This window comes from Syngnathus acus, chromosome 2 (assembly GCF_901709675.1).
Source record: "Syngnathus acus chromosome 2, fSynAcu1.2, whole genome shotgun sequence".
Lineage (NCBI taxonomy): Eukaryota > Metazoa > Chordata > Actinopteri > Syngnathiformes > Syngnathidae > Syngnathus > Syngnathus acus.
The window spans coordinates 24,674,472-24,696,446 of record NC_051088.1 but is presented as its reverse complement, the minus strand read 5'-3'; the positions used below and the strand labels follow the sequence as shown (position 1 = coordinate 24,696,446).

The following is a 21,975-nucleotide window of genomic DNA, read 5'->3' as shown; positions in this document are numbered from 1 at the left end:
AGCTACTGACCTCTTTTGACCACTATGTGAACTGCAGGCACTTGCTGAAGCAATCCATCTTTCGTCCTTCTCGTCTGGGTGAAGCCTCGCTGACCTCTGGAAAGCGGAAGATACGTCTCAATTAACAACATGAATTATTCTTTTTTTAATATGGGAGGAAGCTGGGGTGAAACTCCACATTGGCCTGGGCAAAAATATACCCAAAAAATTCAGAGTCATGGACCATTTAATGATCTTCAGAAGTTAAACAACCAAATTATTTTACAGTTAAAAATGTCCTCATGGAGGAGCAGCAAAATACACCCAAATTAAGACAGTTTTGTATCAATCACTGTTTTTTTTCTTCTTCTATTTTATCAAAACATGGTAAGTGCCTTCAACATAACAATGACAGTATTGAGCTTGCAGTCATCAAACAAGACTGACAAGCGTGATTTACTTTCAGCATCGGTTTCACACAAGAGTCCCTTTCCTCAGACGACGACTACACGGAGAAATATGAGCGGACACGGAGGACACATGGAATTATTTACAGCTTTGCTTTCGAAAGACAAATCCACAGGGGACAGACAAGAAACACATCCAATAGCGGCATGATGGCAAGTTCAAGTCACATTCGTTGCACATCTGTCAGCTTGGGGCAGTTAAGGGACCAAATCAGCAGCGCACCAAAAAACTCAAGTTGAAAGAAAATTCCCAACATTTATCCACAAAAAGGAATACAAATACAAAGTTATATATTAAAATAGATTATGATTACTTCTTCTTTTGTTGAATGTAAAGCACAAAATTTTGGCACAGAAATAAAAAAAAAAATGACACCCTTTTTGTCAAATGTTGGAAGAAGACTGAAAACATTTGAGGATCCATCTGTAAAATAATAATAATAAATTCACTTGGTCTCTCCACATTGCATCAGTCTTGAACTATGTATCATATTTACAGTTGCACAATGGCCCACAAGGGATGCTGCAAACTAAATTAAGACTGTAAACTGTACAACTCTCAACTTGGAGCACGGAGCAAAAGCAGCGGACTAAAATGATTCTTGATGTCTGGGTTATACTCTAATATGAATCAGTTTACACTCAAATCTGTACAGACTTCACATTTCTTTTTCTTATACATAGTGCAATGACTCCTCACGTCTCTCTTAAGAACAAAATCACAATCATTTGATGAAGAGGAATAAAAAATAAAAAAAAAGCATCAAGAATCTCCAAAAGGCTGAGTCCGCAGCCTCCAAAAACATGGCAACATTGAAATATTCAAGCAGAAATGCTTTTAGAAAAGTCCCGTACCTCAAAAGTAACATTTTTGGACTTCAACACCATTGAGTAAATTAAGGACTTGGTGAAGTGAACCAAAAAAAACACTTTGCTTTAAATGCTTAATTGAGATTTTCATTACAAAATGAGGCAATTCCAGTTTGCAAAAAACAGCTGGTGTTGGCTTTGCTTTAGAAAAAAATCAATCAATCAAACGGAGGCAATGACGATCATGAGGTGAGGTGAAATAGTGGAGATGCTGTTTAGAAGGTCTGGGGCCAAGCGGGACAGATGGCTCTCAGAGAAGTCACAAGGTGGGAAAATCTGCACCACGTAGGCGGGCTGCAAAGAGAAACATCACCACGTGAAGAGAGAGAAACTCAAACAAGTATATTGAGCCAAGGCAGTACATTAAGAATCAATCAAAGTAAGTCGTTGGGAATTCCAGGTCAGCGGTAGACTTGAAACCAACCTGATTGGAACCAGGATTGGGCACATTGATGATGCCAGCTGCCTGCTTGGCCTGCAAGTACGTAATGAAGCCACTTTTCAAGGCTTGCGTTTGATTTAGGACATCATCTTGGTCTCGACCACATGGCAGCGCCAGGAGTAGGCAGTAATCATTCTCCACCTGTCATTGATGATATACGGACTGTCATTTTTATTCTCCCGGATATTTGAACCCAAAGGTACTTACAGTCATTCGTCGCGCCACACTGTCAAGCTGAGACACTTCCAGCCTCATCCTCTGAACGATGCGAAGAAGAGGTCCTCCTTCTAGCGGCGGCAGCGAGCACTGAGCCAATAAAGTGTTGCCAGAAACAAAGTGCAGCTGGACAGCGGCTTGCTCGTTCTTCAGTGCCAAAAGACCTTGCCACATGATGGGATATTTCTGTACAAAAAGAAAAAAACATTTGATTTGATGAGGCCGGCCGGGAATTGAAAATGTTTATTTGAGCCTAAAATTCCATTACAAGTACTTAAACGGAACATTTTTGCTCATGAATTCAAAGAAACAAATCTGCTACTATTTTGTTAGATAGGCTTTTTACTGCTGATTGAACAATTTCTTTAAACCACATGTGTCAAAGTCAAGGCCCGGGGTCCAGATACGGCCCGCCACATCACCCGTGAAGACAAGTTGTGTATCAATTCGTGTGTCATTACTAGAATTGCAAATTGTCTTCACTTTTAATATCTTTTTTTTAAAATATTTGACCAGTTTTTACTCATCTGATTTGAAAACAAGTCATTTGTCAAATTGTTTTGTAGCATTTACTCGATATAATATGAGGTTCTCATACATTGATTTGGGTTGACAGTCTAATGGCCCTCCGAAAGAAGCTATGACTACAAAGCGGCCCGTGAAAAAAAAAAGACTTTGACACCCCTGCTTTAAGCCTTTACTCTCAGCCCAGCAGAGACATCGGAACAAACATTAGCACGCTAGATTGACCGAGGCTAACTCGCCTCTGTGACAAATTGAAAAGATCACAAGACATCAGTGACCTTGTACGTTGGTCTCAAGTAACAACTGGGATTCTTTGATATTCAATTCAAAATGGTGTTATGAAGGGAGTTGAGTCTGTGTCACATTCTTTCAACCTTCAAATTGATAATAAAAGACTGTGGAGTGTGTGTAGAAGTCCCACCGTCAAAAGCTGCACCATGTCACTGGAGCGCTGTCCCGAATGATCCGACTTGGCATCAGGCCGTGGCTGAAATGAAGTTGACGTGGGTGCCGCAGGCAGAGGTGTTGTCAAGAAAGCTGGAGGGCATTTTTGTTGGGACTGATCAGCCTTGTGATTCAGACCCAATGGCGACTGGTAGGAGGGAGAGACTCCCTCTCTTGGTATTCGAGAGATGTTAGAAGAGGTAGAATGGCGAAGGTGTGGACTCTCAGGCTTGAGAGACTGAGGCATTTTACATAGGTGACCCAGTTCAGGTTCTGGGGGAATCTGGTAAGATGGAGAAAAACAAAATCAGTATGGATTCATGGATTCTTGTGGTGGTGGTGGTGGTAGAGGATGTCTACAGAATGCTGTCATCAATAAAAGCATTTTATTTACCTGTGAAGATGTCCTGCGTCCCGATGAAGGATGTCCACTCAACTGGGGAGGAAAGACCCTTGAGTCGCGATAGACTGAAAATGGGGCCACACCTCCAGTATGAGCTAGTTGGATGCCATGAGGGTGAGGAGACACCATGATAGGGCTGGATGTGTGAACTGCCCTGATTCTGCTTTCACTACTTGGTGAATGGATCACCTGTCCTTCCAGTGCCTTGAAGGATTCTTTTCCCGAAAGTTCAGGGTTCTTCCTCACAGAGATGCTAGCCGTTCCGTTCTCCGAGTTGTGGGTCAATCTCGTTTCCCCGGTGGCTTGCTCTCCCAACTGTTGATGCGAGAGCACGCTCTGATGCACGCCTCTGTACTGGTCCAGATTTGTATGGAGCCCTCCGCGATCGTTGTGAAGCAACATGACATCTGATTGAAGCTGCGGTAAAGACGATCTACTCAGGGCTTGGTTGAAAGGTCTGTGCTCCTCGTCAGTTGCACTGCTGACGGAACCACCACTGGACTGGCTAGTTGAATGAGACTGCCTGATGATGCCCAAGTGTTGTACCGGCCCCGGCAGAGGAGAAGACAGAGAGCTACTTCGCCTTCCATAGCTGATCGTAGACATCGGTGAAGCGTTCATCCTTGCTTCGTGCGTCATCGACTGAGGTTGGATGATGACCGAAGACTGTTCCGAATGCGGGTGATGCATAGCGGCATTGAAATTTGATCTGGAGGACAAGCCGTGAGGCATGACCACTGAGGTTGCTACGGGCGAATTGCTAGTGGGACTCGCTTTGACAAGACGCGAAGGGGAGAGAACGGCCGTTTGTGAGGACCGGGAGTCGGGTTTTGGTTGCAGAGCAGCGCGATCGGGCGGCGTGCCGGGATTGGAGCTTATGCAAGATCCAGATAATGAGGGGTGATGAGGGCTCTTGATAGGACTGAGGTTAGACTGTTGAACTGATTTGGGGGGTATGACGTCCATTCCCAGTCTCTTCCCATGCTGCTGTTGTATCACAGCTTGGTTGTACATTAAGACTGGAGGGGTTGAGACTGGCTGTTGATACATCTTGACCACACTTCCTTGTGATGCAGTATGATATAAAACTTCAGGTTTTTCGCATTCTCGGCTATCCTGCTTGGTGCTGGAAATGACAGGTTGAGAGTTATAAGATTGGCTGGTCAGGAGAACCCCTGTGTGCCCGTAAGAAGATGGAGTTAAGGGTGCTTCAGAGCAAGGGAACTGGGACAAAGGAATTATCGGGTCTTGCTTTGTCTGAGATTTCGGAAGAACCTGTTGAAAGTCGATGTCCCCGGCACTGGCTTGCGGAATTTGACTTATTTTGGCTCTCATTCGGTGGGGCCCTTCTGTTTTTTGACCGGAATAACTCAGGACAACAACACCTTCGGATGTATTTACTCGAAGACCGGGAACAGAATGTGAAGTGCTCTCGACAACAGAGCGTCCTCTGGTTTCATCTTCGGCAATGTCAAGGCCATGATATTGATGATTTTCAGTGGAATTTGATTTGAATTTTGGTTTGGCCAAAGAAGGACACATGCTTCTGCTGCTAAGGGAAATGCGTGGTGTCTCGTCTGTATCGTAAGGTATTGGAATGCGACTTATAACTGAGGTAACGGGAGAAATGACAGTATGGTGGGCGTTCTCACATTTTTGTGGGGACTCTGCCGGTGGTTTACATTTGTGATGTATAGACTGAGGGCGTAACGACAATTTATCTTCCACGTGCCTTGGACCCATAGCAAACGAGGTCTTTTCCATTTCTGGCGTCTGTAAATGATCGGACATAGTCGTTGTCACCATAGTGGTGGGAATGGAATTGCTGTTTGATGCAGACACATATTTTGGTTCCATTAGGATCTTTCTTAATGTACTGGAACTTGGATGGAGATCAGAGGCCTTTGTATCTGGAGGCATTGGGGGATTGATTGAAGAGGGTCCAAGCGAAGTTGTTACCGGGACAGTAGACGTTACCACTGTCACATGACTCGGAGGGCTAACAAAGATTCGACTTTCTTCCGTTCTCTGAGGCCAGTTTGGCAAAAGTTTCGCAGGTCGTAATAAAGGTATACCAGACTGGGATACAAGTGGTACACGGGCGGCTGAAGGAGTAAGACTCGAGGGAGATGATTCCGTTGCTTGCGAATGTTTTTTCCCATTGGAGACGATTCTTGAATCTGAATGAAAAGCCGATTCTTTCGGTACAGGCTGTTCAACTTCTGGTTGTTCCGCCTCTTTGGGTGTGCCCAAAGTTGTCGAGCTTGTCACGTCGTGCCTACAGGTAGCAACAGCAGTTACCACCGATCCCACGATGGTGGTCCCGGTTGTAATGACTGCTGCTTTGGAGTTTATAATTTCAGGATCCTCCGGGATCGATCCGGGTAGTTTGAAAGGGGAGGGCTCAGGACGGACGTCATTCTTCTTATTTATGGCACATTTACGACTTCTTGACTTTTTCTGAGGTTTGGGTTTCACTTTGCCTAGTTTCTTGGGTGTATTGGTTACTTGGGAAACCTCAGTCATTTTAGATTCTGTTCCTAGACCCTTTGGACTTGATATCAAAACAGCATCATCTGAATCTGCAGGAAGAACACTATTGACCGTTTCAGATGCCATGTTCTCATTGGTGGGAACGGACACCAACGAATCAGGAGTGGGAATCAGAGCACCGAAAGCGGGAGGAGCAGTGAATCCTTCTGGATCTGCGCACGCATCTTCAGCTGTGATGGAATCAATAGCAGCTGCAAGTTCCGTTTCACTCGATGGGTTCGCCCGCTTTTCCTCTTCGACCTCAGTTTGCGAGTGTGACGCGACAGGAGGTAATGTGGGCGCTTGGCCTGTGGGTGGCTCCTTATACGACCGAGGATGTTGCTCTGTAAGTTTGGCGATATGTTCAACTGCCTGCTCGAGTTCCATTTGATGTGCGAGAAGAACCGCAGCCGGGTGCACAGGAAGCTGTGGCTCAGATCCAACATCTTCATTTTTCACATCAAGTGCCTTTGATTCTTTGGGAGGGCATATTGAGATTGATTCTTCCGCCCTAACTAGAGTCTTGGTTTTCTTTACGCCGACTGGAAATGACTCCGGGTCATTTCTTTCAGACCGAAGCAAACCTTTTACATCGTCGACACTTACACGGATTTCAAGATTCCTCAAGGTGTGGGACTTATCTTCAGTGAAATTCTTGGTGTTTCGCTTGAACCTTTGTTTTTTCATTTTGACACTCTCTTCAGCCACTTTGCTCTTTGGAAGAGTTACACCTAGGTTCTCCAAATCCCCATCAGTCGATGGAAGCGCGGTGCCTTGTTCCTTTCGGTGTATCTGCGAGTTTGTGTCTGATAACTTTGAATCAGCGTTGGATTTGAGCTCTGATTCATCACAACTTGCCATGTCAATGAGTTCAAATTGAACTCGAGCGTCCTCAGACTGTTTGTCGAGTTGGCTTCCTTTTTTGTCCGCTGGTGGTGAGACAGTCGGAGGTTTTTGCTGCACCTTACTAGCCGAGCGCCATTCCTCAGATGATTTGATAACTTCCACTGGGGTTGAGGTATCTCCGACCTCGGAGTTAACATCCATTGTTTTCTGAACGTCCCCTTTTGCCGGCAATACATGATCAACTCGTTTGATACCTCGTTTTGGCGGGCGCCCTCGTCTGGGGTTGGTCGATGGGATTTGAACAACTTGCTGAATGAGTTCTTTATCTGTAGCACGTTTGCGCATTGTTCGTGACGGCTCCACCGGCTCTTCGCTAGACTGCTCTCCTTCACGTTTGGTGGCGTAGACTGATCGGACGTTCCTTCGACGTGTTCTGCGATGAACCAAACCAGACTCAAGGTCCTGTTCCGAATTTGATGCATGAATCGGGGGCTTTGACTCCATTGCGCACTCCGACGATTCTTTTAGCGCTTGCGCTGGCGGTGATGAGCCCCTTTTGAGTTTTTCTTTATCAATACGCTCACTTTTCCGTGTCGCGGGTTTATCTTTCGCATTTTTCGTAGCCTGCGAAGCACGTAATACAGCGTGCGGCTTTGTTTTTTTATTCTTCGGTTGCCTTCGGTTAGGTACTGGCTTATTTTCAACTTGTAGCTCCGGCATACATATTTCATGGACTATCTCTGGTCTCTTTGAATCCTCCGAATGCTGTATTTTCTGAACTTGTGCCTTGCAGTCACGTTCATCTTTTACCTTTGTGTATTCGGAGCATGTGAGCTCTGTATTCTCCTGTTCAAAACTAAGCCCAGAACTCGATGGCGTCGGGGCCTGGTCTTCCACGGGACACTTGTGCTCCAATGGTAAATTGTCATCCATTTCTGCTTTGGGCTCATGAACCACTATTTTTGCTTCCACTTCATTTTCTACCTCTGAGGGGAGAGGTGGAGGGCTTTTATTTGGTTTAGGGGTTGTAGGTTTCAGGTCTTTCAAAAGAGGAGGCGAGGGAGAGACCTCACCATATGTCTCCACACCGTCGCCTTGTTTAGTCGACACGCGTTTATCTATGGGCAGTGATAAAACATTTTCTCTTTCGGGTGACGACATTTCTTTTAGGCATGGAGCGACTGAGGTAGCAGATATGGTCGGATGGGGGCCGCCTGATTTTTCATCAACCTTCAATCGTGTGGTAGCCATTTCGTCAGACAGCTCATCGTCACAACCCGGCACGTAATTATGTTTTATCTCCACCACAACTGAATCCATCTCAGGATCAAGTGAACAAATGTCTTTGTCTTTTTGTTGCTGTAGCTCCAAAAAACGACTGTGGAAAAGCACGATGGGCTCTGTCGGGACATCCCCATCTTCACATTCCGTCTGTCCTTCTGGATCACTTGGCTGAGCGAGATTTCGGTCAACTGCTATTTCAGAATGCTGGTCTTTACGTTCCAGGTGCTGCAAACGGCGAGAATCCTGTTCAAAGATTGAGCTATGAAGGAAACGGGAGGCAAACAGTTCCTGACGTTCTTGGTCGTGAGGTTTAAGATCCTCTTTTTTACTGTGCAGATTTTCAGCAGAGTTGGTGCGAATCTTCTTCTTCTTCATATACCAAGAAGGAATTGGTCGGGGGGCCAGTTCGACCTTGTTTTTATCTGTGCAGCTGTGTGTGCTCGGGAAGCAAGAAGGAAGAAAGGACCAGTTGTCTTCCCGGGAAGAGTAAAGCGTCTTGGCTCTTTCGAGAAGTGCTTTCGTATCGGGGGTTATGGTTTTGTCGAGAGCGAATGAGTAAAATTTATTCTTTTCCAATGAGCCAGCGAGTTTCAGATCCGTCATCCTCTCGTCATGTTCCCGCAGGATATAAGACAAGGAGCTACTGGGCTTGTGAGAGATGTCTTTTCTTTCGCCATCATCATCAGAATCAGATTGTACTTCTCCTGGTTCCAAATCCTGGCCTTGACATTTACTTTCACGTTGGAAAGTCAATTCCATTTTTGGAGAATCAGAGGAAAGCCTTCCTAGCCAACTGCAGGTAAATTCCTCATTGCCTACGAGAAACGACGGCTTGAGCTTTTCCTGCCCACTTTCAGGTGTTTGCAAATGTCTGGCTTTCAGGTCCGTATTACTTTTCAATGACTGTGCGTGTGGAAAACGTTCTTTTGCCAGAGGTGATTTTGTTAGCGTGTTTACGACTGACGTGGAAATATGGGCGCTTTCCTCTTCCTTTAAAGAAACTGTTGAGGGTGTTAGAGGGTGAAAAACAGCATCGTTCAATTTTTGACAAGTTACAAACTTTGGCTCTCTTTTAGAGTTGATCTCCATTTTGTTTCTTTTACATAAAGAGAAGTCATCATTGTTTATGTCCTGGTTTGGTTTTTTAACGTCATGCAAGGCAAAATCCATTCCCGAGTCTTGAGTGTCATCGCGAGGTGAGTTCTCACACTTATCAAGATCGCTAAGTTTGCCTCGCAACCATCGACTCGGTTCACTTTTGTGTTTTGTAAAGGTATTTGTCTGGACAAAGCGCACAAAGGGTTCCTCATCTTCTGTCTCTCTACTTTGGTCCTTGTCACATAAAACGTCTCTCTGTTCTTTGATTTCATTTTCAAAATCAAGGCTGCCATCGCTTGATGTCTTTGTGAGATTGGAGCGATTTTCACTTTTTGAGCCCGCCGCTAATGTTGGCTTGAGCAAGGAAGAGTCTAATTGCTCTGAAGATTCATCTGGCAGTGCTTGCTGGGACGTCAGCTGAAGGGGAAGGCTTACGGAGTTGCTTTCCGAGTCCTGGCCCTGGTTTGGACTGTTAAGTGAAAATATCCGCACAGGTTTATCTTTGTTATGCTCCCTTTTTGGCACATTTTTGATGAAAACATTCTTATGGAACTCCGAGTCCTTCGTATTCCAAGGCTTATGAAGAATAGATCTACCAAGATTGTCTTCGCTCATTCTCCTCTGATGATCATTTTTGCCACAGTCTTCAAAACGCCTTTTTCTTGCGGCCAAGCGATCAAAATCCATTGAGACGCCACTATCGAAACCTATTTCAGATTTGCCATGTTTTTTGGACTTCACTTTGATATCCATATCAATATGTTCCACTAAATGATGCATGTTTTTATCTCTGGAGGCCTTTCCTTTTGATGACTCTGTGCGGAACAGAGGACTTTGGTCTGCTGAAGGTGATACCAGTCTAGGACTGTCATTCCCACCCCTTGCTATTTGTTTTTCATGCGCAATCAGTTTTCCTTCCTCTTCTTTCACACGCGTTAACTGCACCACACAGGGCAGAAGATCCAACTTTCCTCGATTGGAGTTATCTTTCAGGATTTTCCCGTTTTTACTTTGAAGGGAAGACTCTGGGCTGATGTCTCGATCAGGTGCTGGCTCAGCGTTACATGTTTGGCTGATTGGTGAAGATACTTTGAGCTTCTTAAGTCGCTGTCTCTCAATTTTATCCTTATCGCCGCGATCGTTACGTCCGGCCCGCTTCTCCTTTTCGACCAAATGGAGCTTTTCGATTTCACAAACACCCTTGTCAAATTTATTGGTTTTATTATACCGTTCCGGGCGCAGTTTTTCAAATCTGGGAGGGGAAACTGAACTGCAGCTGCCACTTCTTTCAGAAGACGGGCAACATATTCGCCGGTCGGAGTCACTCGCTATCCTTTCGGAGATGGAAGCGGATGCTATGGGGGTCGGAGGGTGACGTGAGGCAACCAGACTTGGGCTTTGGCTTTGCTCAACGGTTCTCCTCCCATGGTCACGTCCGCGATCCGTCTCAAAGCGCTCCCTCTCGCGTTCCCGTTGCAAATAACTGTATTTCCGAATATCCTGCTCGTAAGGATCGGCTCGGTATTCTCGATATTCCCGGGTGTCTTCGTAGTACGGTGTTTCGTAGTAATCTCCTTGATACGGATCCCATTCGGCGTAGAACTCACGACTTCTGCTTGAGTATTTACGCCGAGGATCTTCCGTATACGTTCCTGGCGTGCGTACGTTTTCATAATACTGTCTCTCCACTTGAAACTCGTATTGGGAACGTCGATCATCCCTGCCGAGACACGCAAATGAAAATATTGCAAATGACGAGGATTGTCCTCCTTTAAGTTGAGGTATGAGTTCTAGTAAGGAAGACAACAAACCTTCTTTCAGATAGAATGTCATAGAAATCTCGAATATCCTGTCCAGATGCTTGCATTGAACGATAGAAAGCCATTTGACTCTCCTGATTGGCAAAGTCCACCTGTTAGAAAAAAGAAAGGTTTCAATTCATTTTATTTTTTTACAGCTAATCCAACAAATTGGAGGAGGCTTACCTTTATTTTCGAGCCCCCTATCTTCCATCCCTTTGTGTCCTTTACCGCGGCCTGAGCATATTCAATGTTGTTGTACAAGATAAGGGCCATTCCTTTCATTCTGTCAAATACAACCTGCAGACGAGAAAAGTGACAAAATGATGAAATCCCCCAAAGCCCAGTTATATACGTCCACCTACCTTGACAACATGTCCGTAGCGGCAGAAGTGTCGGGTAAGAAACTGTTCCGTTGTGTTTGATGCTAGTCCATCCAGCCAAACACAAGTTGTAGGCATACTCTTTCCGAAGCCCAGCTACAAAATAAAAAGCTTCTTCAAATATCCATATCCTAGACCTGGTGATCAATTGTATTCTTACTTTAAGTCTGTTGTTTCCAAGGTACTCCCCATCCATCTTCTTTATGGCTTTGCACACACTTGCAATGTCACAGTATTGCAGAAAGGCATATTGTGGGGCTCCGTTCACTTTCTTGATGTCGATATCCTTCATGGGTGTTACGAAATAAAACAATCCTGTTAGTATGCATCGTCGTGTCAAACATGGTGCAAAGTTCAAGCTGTTTTAAAAAAAAAAAAACATACAACAATCTCTCCAAAGCGTTGAAAGATGCTGAGAAGATCATGATATGTGGTCGTCTTTTCCAAGTTCCCAATGAATAATGTCCTCGTAGCCTTGGGATGAAACTCGTCTATCCTTTCGTCCAAGGGCCGGAATTCATTCTCACTTTCGGTCTCTGGAAATGTTTATTTCTTGTTAGTTGTGGTATTTCATCAATAAATTGCACTCAAGACTTCAAGATCATCAACATACCAGGACCGTTCCAGGCAGTGACATCAATTTGCATTCCAAAAAAAAGCTTCCCCTTTGACGCTCCCAGAGCTTTTTCTTGGTCTTCTTGCTGCCGGAAAAAGACAAGTCCATAGCGCTCCTCTGAAGCTCCGTGAATTTGTACAGATGTGACTTTTCCATGTTTTTTAAACTCATGAAACAAACCGTCTTTAAGACTTGTATCTGGAGTGAACAAAGTGAACAAAGTGTACCTTTAAGCATATGTAGTGGGGGAAAAAAAAGGGTTTTGATTGCATTGAAAGGCAACAGCAACTCACCTGTAGAGCGTACAGGAAGATTTTGGACCTTGATGCCGAAGCTTTTACGTGGTTCCTCCTTGTCGAGGGATGACAACGGAAGTGCTGATGGTGCTGGAACAGCAGCTGACTGCACGGAGCGAGTCGGCGACTCATCACTTGAACTACTGCTGGAATCGCTGGGATAAAAACAAAACATTGTCTTTGCTGAATTGTAACAACCTTTGCTTTGCCCATCAAACAATGTTGATTTGTTTACTGTTGCTGTCTCACGAAAACCGTGACTTTTCTTGTTTTACAGCAAACAATTTCATAAAAACATACAATTTCAAGTATTTCAAATCAAAAGCATCTCACGATCAACATTTTCCTCTAGTCAAGTTTCCTTCAAAGCAGGGGTTGTCCATCGGTGGTCCGCGGCCCTCTAGTGGTCTGTGGCGGTATTCCAGGTGGTCCGCGAAATTGCAAAATAATAACATTTTTAAAAATAAAATGTGTTTATTATTTAAACTTGATTTATTTTCCAGCTAATTTGGTAAATCATTTACCTATCCAAATTGTGTCAAATGTAGTCAAGATTCCCAAAATAGATGCAAACAAAATATCCTGTATAGGTCTGTCCTTCGATAAAAAATAAAATAATATTCTGCCAAAGCAGTGGTCCTTGAGTTGCTTTTTGGTTACAATGGTGGACAAAACGAGTTGAAAAGCCCTGCTTCAAAGGACAATACTGTTGATGCTTTTTTCAATCGCATTCAAGGTCCTTTTTCATATATAACTCAGGTGCAAATGAAGGCATTGCAATAGAACTACAGAACAATATTTCATATGTCAACTGCGATGCATAAAAAACAAGGTTCTCCCATTTCTCTCATGCTCATTTCCACAAAGCTCAGACAGACTGAGAGAGCTTATTTCCTCGAGCAGATTTTTGTATATAATTCATAGCCTCCACACGCCAAGGAGTAGCAAGCTCAAATTTTATTTCATGGTATACAATGACAATGAGGGCGATTTGTCCGCTGCTCCTTCCCTCCCACCGCAAACGGATAAATACAAGAGTGTGCGTGTTATAAATCATGGCTGCCTGATTTTCCTCAAAGCATCCCTATGCCACTGCTCCTTTTTTTTTTTCCTCCCCTCCCTTCCCTTCCCTTTCTCCTGCGCTCAGACACTCCCGGAAGTGCTAGTGACTGACTGACAGAGCTTGGCCTGTGGGAGTGGGCAGGCAGGCAAGCAGGCAGCCAGCCAGCCAGCACTGACTAGAAATTTCCAGTTTCAACTGGATCTCACGGTTGGTGGTGGGAGGGGAGGGGAGGGGAGGGGAGGGGAGGAGAGGGGAGGGGAAGGGGAGGGGAAGGGGAGGGGAGGGGGGGCATTACCACAGAGGTACGCAGTGAGAAAAAGATACAAGACCCGTCCGTCCGTCCGTCCGTCTCCTGAAAAAACCTCAATAGCACTACCTCATCTGACCACAGGTGTCACTCTAACCCGTTGACAATGTCCATAGAGGACCATACTGTGTACAGTCATTTGAAATTCTCCCGTAACCTTCCCCAAGGGTATAGTAGTTCTAACTCTAGGACCACAATGTAAGATGGTATAAATTTGGTCGAGTCTATTTAGATTAGGACTCTTCCAACCAATTGCGATAAGTTCCTAACATTTGTTGATCATAATCTCGGATCTGCTCCATGATTAAAATGTATGTCTGCCCAAAAAGCCAGAGGAGCTGCCACATCATGACAACAGTCCTTACGTGGTGCAGACACTTCTTTACCTCCATGGCGGCAAATAAGCAGCATTTCCGACAAGTATCACCAAAGAAGCGACGCATGCAACACATCAAGCAAGAAGATGAAAAGACGCTGAAGCCATGCGCACTGCAGCGATATCACGAAATATAGTCGTGAAACTGGAACCGCTTTGCAGCAGAGTCATCAATTATGAATGGCAAATAAGCAACTAAATTATTAAGCGTGGAGACAAAAATGATACGACTGCTACACAGTAAGCACACACACAACTGCCTCAGCCAGAATTTGTTAATATAGGGTCCAACCACAAACAGCACGGGAGAAAAAACATTCATTACAAATAGGGATGGGGGAATGCAGATAGTATCCATATTGGTTCATAGCTGGCCTTCTATCGAACCCTTGCGACAGCAGCTGATACCAGTACATCGAGCACGGTCTGACTTTTTTATTTCCAATCAACACAAGGTTTCAGGGCAGCTACCAACTTTATAGCACCACAGCTCCAGTTCCCAAGTCAAGCGCTTCCTTTCAGCAAGCATTTTAGTCCTAAAAGCGCACCCGAGAGCAGACAAGCCTTTAACTCAATCGATCTCCACAACCCACCGCTTGGAGTTCTCAATTTATAACTCAAACATGGCCACACCAGTGTAAAGAAAAACCAAGTTTGGCTGTAAGATATGAAAATAAAAAAGCGTCTCTCACCTGCCACTCGTGCTGCTGCTGGTGCTGCTGACCGAGTCTGAACTGGAGGAGCGGCTGCGCGAGCCCGAGACGCTGTGGGAGCGTGGAGGTCGAGCGGCCTGGCTTGCCAGCCTCTGAGGAGAAGGATTTGGCGAATGCGCCGAATGCGGAGAGCGGCTGCGACTGCGTTGAAAGGACCGCTCGCTGTGCCGGGCCCGCTCCTCTCTGTAAAGGTCCCTGTGAACCACGCTGGCCAACGTAAAGGCCTCCCTGGTCCGAGATTCGTAACGAGGCTCCGGCGTCTCAAAGCGACACGGACTCCTGCTGTGGGAGCGGTAGAAGCTAACCCCGCTGGATGTGGAGCCTGCACTCCCCCCTGCGGCGGCCCCTGCCGCCCCGCTTGTTCCGGGGTTGCCGGCGACAGCGTTAACGATGCCGCCGACTCCGGCGGGCAAAGCGGTACCGCTTCCCATGGACGTGCCGGAAGCGTTCCCAGATGAGCTAAGAGTTCTTTCTCTCGAATAATAGTCCGTGTCATAGTGCCGTTGGCGTTCAAAGCTGCTTCCTTGCCGTTCGTGGTGACCATAAGCGCCGTGGTCGTACGGACGCTCACGACTCTCAGCGGTCCTGAGAAAAACAAAAACAAGAAGGGGAGAAAAAAAAAAATCAACCAAATGTAATGCCTTCAGACGAAGCCAATCTTGTTTTTGAATCATTTTGTCTTGGAAACCTCTCTCAAGGCTTTCTGGGATCACCTTTTTTGTTTGTTGTGCGGAACAATTTGAGGTCAGGTCACGAAAATTGGTAAACAGACAGAAGCAAAAGGGATAACGAGTAATACTAGAATTTTCCGAAATATTTATATTATACGTTAATTTGCATTTCACAATGTACATCTACAGAAGGGCTGCAACTCATGACTATTTTAAAATTGGATTATTTTGTCGATTAATTGCGGAATCAAATTTTTGGGAAACTGGACACTATTTCAAAATGAAAGTGCAGCTAGCTACTGCACAAAACAAATGATTGAGTTGTTATTGGTTCAGTCTGTAAAATGACAGAAAATAGGCAAAAATGTTGATGGTTGTTTTTAAAGTCAATGTTTGCTGCAAATGTTTTATTTGGATTCAACACAAATAAAATCAGTCTGAGGACTACAGAAATGTGAGAATATTTTAAATGACAAGAATTTGAACAATTTTAAATTCAACAAGATCTCCAAACAAGTCATTTGATTAATTTGATCATGGATTGGCTCTCAATTAATCATTGATTGAACCTCTACCCTACGGGCTATCATCCGACATCATTCCTCCTTGCTCTGTTGGATCCAATCTTTTTTTTTTTTTCAAGCATGACATTGATCTTATTCTCATCAATATATGGTTTTCTGTCTGTCAAAGCACTTGGACGTCCAAACGATGCGGAAGCTGAGCTACTAAGCAGGCGCAGCCAAGCTTGCATCTGGCAAATGTGCAAAGTTGCGGCGCAATTTATTTGTGGGTTCTGAGGTCATCCACAAAAGTGGATTGTGTAATGTGAATTGAGACTAACTGTGACAGCTGCTTTTGCATCTTGAAACTATGCGTCTGAAAAGCCGCGCCGCTCTGAGTAACCAGGGCGAGGAGACAAAGGCAAAATGACTCTTCTGCTCTTGGAGACATTTTCAAAATGCCCGAAACAGAAATAATCACATCGTATTGACTGTCCAGCAATGTCATTTGGAAGCTTTTGAATTATGACTTGGAGTCATGCCAAAATACAAAAAACATTGTTACTTCCGTCACAGTTGGTGACATCATTGTCTGTTTTTTGAATGCGTGAGCAGAATCACCCTAAAACAGATTTGACAAAGAACCTATTTAGGTTATCAAATTCAAATTATGAATTTAAAAATCAAGTATGTGAAAACAATCCACATTGAAAATATACTCATTTGAATGAAATGAAAAAATCAAGTTTGTGAAAATGATCCTACATTGAAAATACACTAATTTGATGTTCTCACCAAATTGTGGACTCAAACTCAACGCCAATACAGCATGAGTCATGCCTGTGGGTAATGTCGCATTCCCTGATCTATGCGTGTCTTTGTTATTTGAAACTTTATTATTACCCTAACTGATTATTTGTACCGATTTCCCTTACTACGGACGCATCAATGCTAATTTGTACTAGCTAGTTGGACATTATGTTGGCATTAGGCAAACACACTGGTTAGCATTTGGTTTGTTTGAACGTTTTGATGTTTAAATAAAATATCTTTTGTTTTGTGTCAGTAAATCTAAATTTGACCCCCCCACACACACACACACTGAAAAGGTCAAATGGAAGCCCACTTCTTAAAGGCACAGACTTTAAATTTGCTAGGCTATTTTCGATATGTTTTATGCTAACGATAATATATTTTTTTGCATCTACTATTGTGTTCAATTATGTGTCTAAAAAGTTCAGAGGGAAAAAAAAAATAGTTCCTATATGATGGTCTCGCTACAACCTGGATTTCCATCTACTGCGGACACCGGCAACAATAAACGATGGCTCACTGTATTTTAATTACACGACTGAATTTGGCTTTCCTTGCGATTCCGACTTTTGATTTTCGAAGATAATTGTTGAAAAGACTCAAAACCAATCCAATGCTGAGGCTGCTCTACACAGGTAATCACTTTAAAATCATTATTCAATACATTGCCCGTTATGTCCCGAGAACCAGTGGTCAGGTAAGGGAAAGTTGAAAAGAAGGGGGGATAATAGAAGGGAAGTTAAAGTATACAGAACAGCAGCGAGTGCCGTTAGTGCATAGATCGAAGAGTCAGCGGTGCAAACTACGGAGGGAGGGTTAGCGAGGACAGCTCAAATACACAGGCAGGGCAGGGCAGGACATACCAACCTTTTGAGAAAGTGGTAACTTGACCTATATTTCCAAATACAATACAGGGAGATAATACTGTTTGGTCAAAAATGATGAGTGGAGGGTGGTTGTGGGGGGTGGGGGCAAAAAAAAAAAAAATGAAGCAACACCATTAATATGAAAAAACGTAATCCTCGTCTTCAGGGTGGGAGACCTTAGAGGAGCTGGAGTGAAAAATGGGATCCAAGATCAGGAATGCCAAATGCTTGAATGAGTCTTCCAGTCCGTAAATCCATCCAGGCAATGTGTGATTTTCTTTCTTTACTAAAAAAAATATCCAAGAGTCCATTTTTAACTATATTGCGACAGACTTCCCATTCTAGAATTGTCACTTTGCAAATTCCAAAAAGGAGAGACATTAGTCCATTCCGGTCTTACTTAAAAAATGCTGATTGATGGTAATCCGTCTTCTTGCAGTCATAAACTTGCGGTGAGGAGAAAATGGATCGTCATAAATTTGCTTGAGCTGTCTGTCCATGCTTGTCTGCACGCAGTCCACGCACATTTGACCGTCTTTGTGATGTCATCCAAGTCTGATAGTTCCAGAAGGTGGATATTCCACAGGCACATTATCTCCAACAGACAGCAAAAAATTGTCCATCATCAGCCCCAAAAAAAGGTCCCAGGCAGTTCAGGTGACTTGTGGGCTCCTGTGATTTTTTTTTTTTTCTCTCCAAGAGGTCTCAAATGGTAAAACCCCCTGATCTCAGACATAATCCCAAATAAAAAATTGAAAAGGTGCCAAGAAAGCAACCTTTGTCAGGATAGAATTTCCTTCAGGTGTTAATCCAGAACCGGGGTGGGGGGGTGGGGGGGTATATAGTTCCTGTGTAGTTTATCCGCATGACTCCAGTGTGAATAAATGGAAAATGAGACTCATCCAAACAAAGCGGTCTCGTATTCTACATGGTGTGCTTGATTGTTTGACTATACGGGGTGACAAACGGTGATATAATCCACCAGGCCAGCCATGTAACTCCAGATTAGGAGAGGAATCCCAGTCGCTCTTTAGCTCTTCAACATTCCTGGGAAAATGGACCATGTCCAATCTTTACCCTCCACAAACGATATATCCACCCGACAAAGTTGCTTTGATTTCTAAAAAGAATGGAGCTATTTATTTCTTGACGACCTGATACCGCAGACCGAGCGCACTCACATTAGGCGATAGACAACCGTAATTGCCCCTTTTTCTACTCAACCGGTTAATTTCCAATCACCCAATAGGGTGAAAAGGATAAGTAACAAATAGATCGATTAAATTACAGTGCAGTAATTCCCCCTGCGCATTCATGTTTCTGTATTTTCTTAAAAAAAGATTTGTATGTCGGGGAGAAGCTTAGCCTACTGGAACTAAGAAGCTGATTTTCAAAATAAAATCATCTATAAAAGCAATGTATGATGACTTTTTTTTATGTTGTGGGATCACAGTTTGTGGTATAATTACTTGAAACAATTCGATGGCAATTCTTCATTTTTTGGAGCGCATCAATGACTCACTTTTTGTATGTGGGGGAGAAGCTTAGCCTGTGTTGTAACTGGAACTAAGAAGCTGATTTTCAAAATAAAATCACCAATGTATGATGACTTTTTTTGTAATGTTTTGCGATCACAGTTTGTGGTATAATTACTTGAAACAATTCTTAATTTCTCGGAGCGCATAAATGACTCACTTTCTTTCTGTATGTGCAGCAGAGCTTGGTCCCCTAACACGCCATGTGTATGCAAATGAGGGGAGGAGGGGAAGTCGACATTTGCCAAACACACTACATTTGAGGTGTCATGTCATTGCCTCGTGCGAGTACGCCTTTCGTCGCGAATCCATGCGGGCCAGATGACTTTAGTGGGAATCCCTGCACGATTAGATCCCGAATATGCTCGAAAGACGCTTGGAGGTGAGCTGTTGACTAAAAGAGCGCGCTTCGCCCTGTCGTCATAGAAACTGTGTCCACTTACCCGTCTAGTCTCCGTTCATAGCGTCCATCTCTGCTGTGGAGCGATGTGGGGGCGCCATACACACCACTCCCTGCCGCCCGCGTGAACCCTGATACATCCCGGCCACGAGAGCCCAAGGATAGACTATCGTCCAGTCCCCGCGCGGCACTGGGAATGGTGCCCGGTTCATTGTAATCGGTGCGCAGGTCTCTGTCGCCCATCTTGTTGAGCGCATTGTGAGCCTTCTGAGCACTTTTGATGTCCACAAAATCCACAAATGCCGCAACTCCACCCTCTGAACCCCGTTTAGGTAGGACTTTGACACTCTCCACACGTCCATATCTGTAGGGGGGAAAAAAACAAACGGATGAGCCAAGTGCAAAGAATATCGAACAAGGCTATCTAAAACCGATTACGCACATTGAAAATTTAGCTCAAGCATTGTCAGAATTTATAAATGGAATTGAATGGAAAAGCCACAGTCAGCATTGATTGACGTGCGCAATTTTCCCACGAAGAGGTTCAGTTTTTTATGTGATGCTTTTTTGGAGCATTTCCATTTTTGATTTTCTAACCTGAACTGCATCATTTTTCAGTCATCCCTTTGTCAGGGTGCTGGTCGATTTTTGTTTTTTTAGAATTTTAAGCATGAGAAGCCCAATTCTGGGGGGTGCTAAATGCTAAAAAGAAATGCTGTGTGGAAAGATTTTGTGTTGACTTCATGGTATGAAAATAACAGGAGTTTGTTCAGGAAATTTCCTTTCGGGATTCAACTCTGAAGAAGCGATAATGGAGGTGAAGGTGAGATGGATGGGGGTGTAGGGCACCAAATATACGGTTGCTGCATTTGCACATTCAAATTAGGACCACCAAAAATTTACGAGTACACAGCGTTGTGGAGAATGACTACATAAATCCAACGTGCATGAAAATATTTTTTTGTGTGTGTGCATGAAAAGACTTTTTTTTTTTTTAATCAAGGCTACATGACTTCAAGTTACACTAGCATCGGTAGCGCCTCAAAAATTGGGGATGTGCAGATTCCTAAACAACGCACAGCTTCCGACGCCATTTTATCCACTTGCTCACTCATTCTGCCTTCCCCCATCACATCACATCTCTCTCACGCGCGCGCGCGCGCGCGCGCGCGCTCACACACTCACCTGCACGCACGCACGCTGCCTTCCTCGGCTCGCTTACAGTTGAACCTCTGCAGCCGCGGAGGGAGGCAGCTTCCTCCTGCGCCATTGTCACAACGAGCACGACGCACGTCAAATCACACGCACGCTCTTAAAGGCTTGGATTTTTTTTTTTTGCTTGCATTAACTGAGCATTTGGGCGCCTTTGGCAATTATGAGGTGTGTGTAATTTGGACTTATATGGCGACGCGAACGACGGACTGAGAAACGTAGCCAAATATGCGATGGTTTGAGCAGTCTGGCGTTTGGGGGTGGGGGTGTGAGGGGGTGGGGGGCTCATATGGACGCAGCTGCGAGGCGGGCTGTGATTTCATTGACAGCTTGCGAACGAGCGCACGACAATTCAGATTTCCTGGAGATGCATTCGGAAGAAATACATCAAATTTGACACCAGCAACAAAAGCCACGATGATAACCATCGTGGGTGTGTGCGTGTCTGCTTCTCCTTGCGGCAGTGCAATCAAATCCAGCGTGCAAGAAGAAAAAAAACATACAAAATGTCATTTCAGATGTGCGACTTCTACTACATATGACTAACCCGTGTTGCTTGTGTTTAAAAATGTGCACAAATGAGTCATTGAATGAGCATTTTCAGCGACGTTTCAATGTAGTGCAGCGTTCATACAAAGAAGTTGTTTTCCCGCTTTTGTGACAGGTGGACGAGGAAAATTGTGAGACTGTCGACATGCAAGCAAATGTGTCGAACATCATGATGATGATGGTGATGATGATTCAATGGGGACCTGACAGTGCCGATGCGAGAAAAAAAGGAAAACAGTTTTTTTTCTACTCACCGCTTAAAGTGCTCGATGATTTTCTCCTCTCGCACATTTTCGGGTAAATTTCCCACCCATAAATGTCTGGTTTCTCGAACCATGCTGCTGCTGCTGCCGCTGCTGCTGTTGCTGCTGCCGCTGCTGCTGTTGCTGCTGCTGCTGCTGATGTTGCTGCTGCTGCGACTGCTGCTGCTGCTGCGCGACCATACAGATCTCTCTTGCTATGTCAGTAAACAGGAGAAGAGGGGTGCAATGTCAATGCCTCTGACTGCTCGTTGAGCCCTGATGTAAACCATTTGCGTTGCTGTCCCCTGCCTTTAATGCTCGCTTTTGACACTGCACAGTTATAAACCGCGACCTTGCACCTTGCAAACGCGCTGCGGTCGTTTCCGTAACGAGGGGGGGAGGCGAAGGGGGTGGGGGCGTCTGTGGCAACACGCGACTGGCGAGAGAAATGAGCGTGGGGTTTCCTAAAAAGAAACAGCGCAAATTTGGGTTTGTAATGAGACGCGCACCGCGCAGGCGTGGCTT

At 44.6% G+C, this 21,975-nt stretch overlaps 1 protein-coding gene across 3 annotated transcripts; it reads right to left on the bottom strand.

Annotated features, from left to right (window-relative positions):
* Window positions 1-208: 208 nt before the first annotated feature.
* On the bottom strand, window positions 209-21,913 carry spen (spen family transcriptional repressor). Of its 3 annotated transcripts, XM_037277512.1 has the most exons (15): window positions 21,463-21,913; window positions 19,491-19,811; window positions 14,639-15,244; window positions 12,198-12,355; window positions 11,902-12,102; window positions 11,673-11,824; window positions 11,449-11,574; window positions 11,271-11,384; window positions 11,092-11,205; window positions 10,918-11,018; window positions 3,338-10,826; window positions 2,921-3,226; window positions 1,966-2,160; window positions 1,741-1,899; window positions 209-1,610 (listed from the first exon to the last, which is right to left on the bottom strand). In XM_037277512.1, the coding sequence occupies exons 1-15, from the start codon at window positions 21,543-21,545 to the stop codon at window positions 1,479-1,481; spliced, it is 10,257 nt and encodes a 3,418-aa protein (XP_037133407.1). In that variant the 5' UTR covers window positions 21,546-21,913; the 3' UTR covers window positions 209-1,478. The 3 variants fall into 3 exon arrangements, with proteins under 3 accessions (XP_037133407.1, XP_037133408.1, XP_037133415.1); XM_037277513.1 differs by lacking the exon at window positions 21,463-21,913 and having other exon boundaries at window positions 11,902-11,989; window positions 19,491-19,579; XM_037277520.1 differs by lacking the exons at window positions 19,491-19,811; window positions 21,463-21,913 and adding an exon at window positions 17,514-18,351 and having other exon boundaries at window positions 11,902-11,989.
* Between the last annotated feature and the right edge of the window lie 62 nt (window positions 21,914-21,975).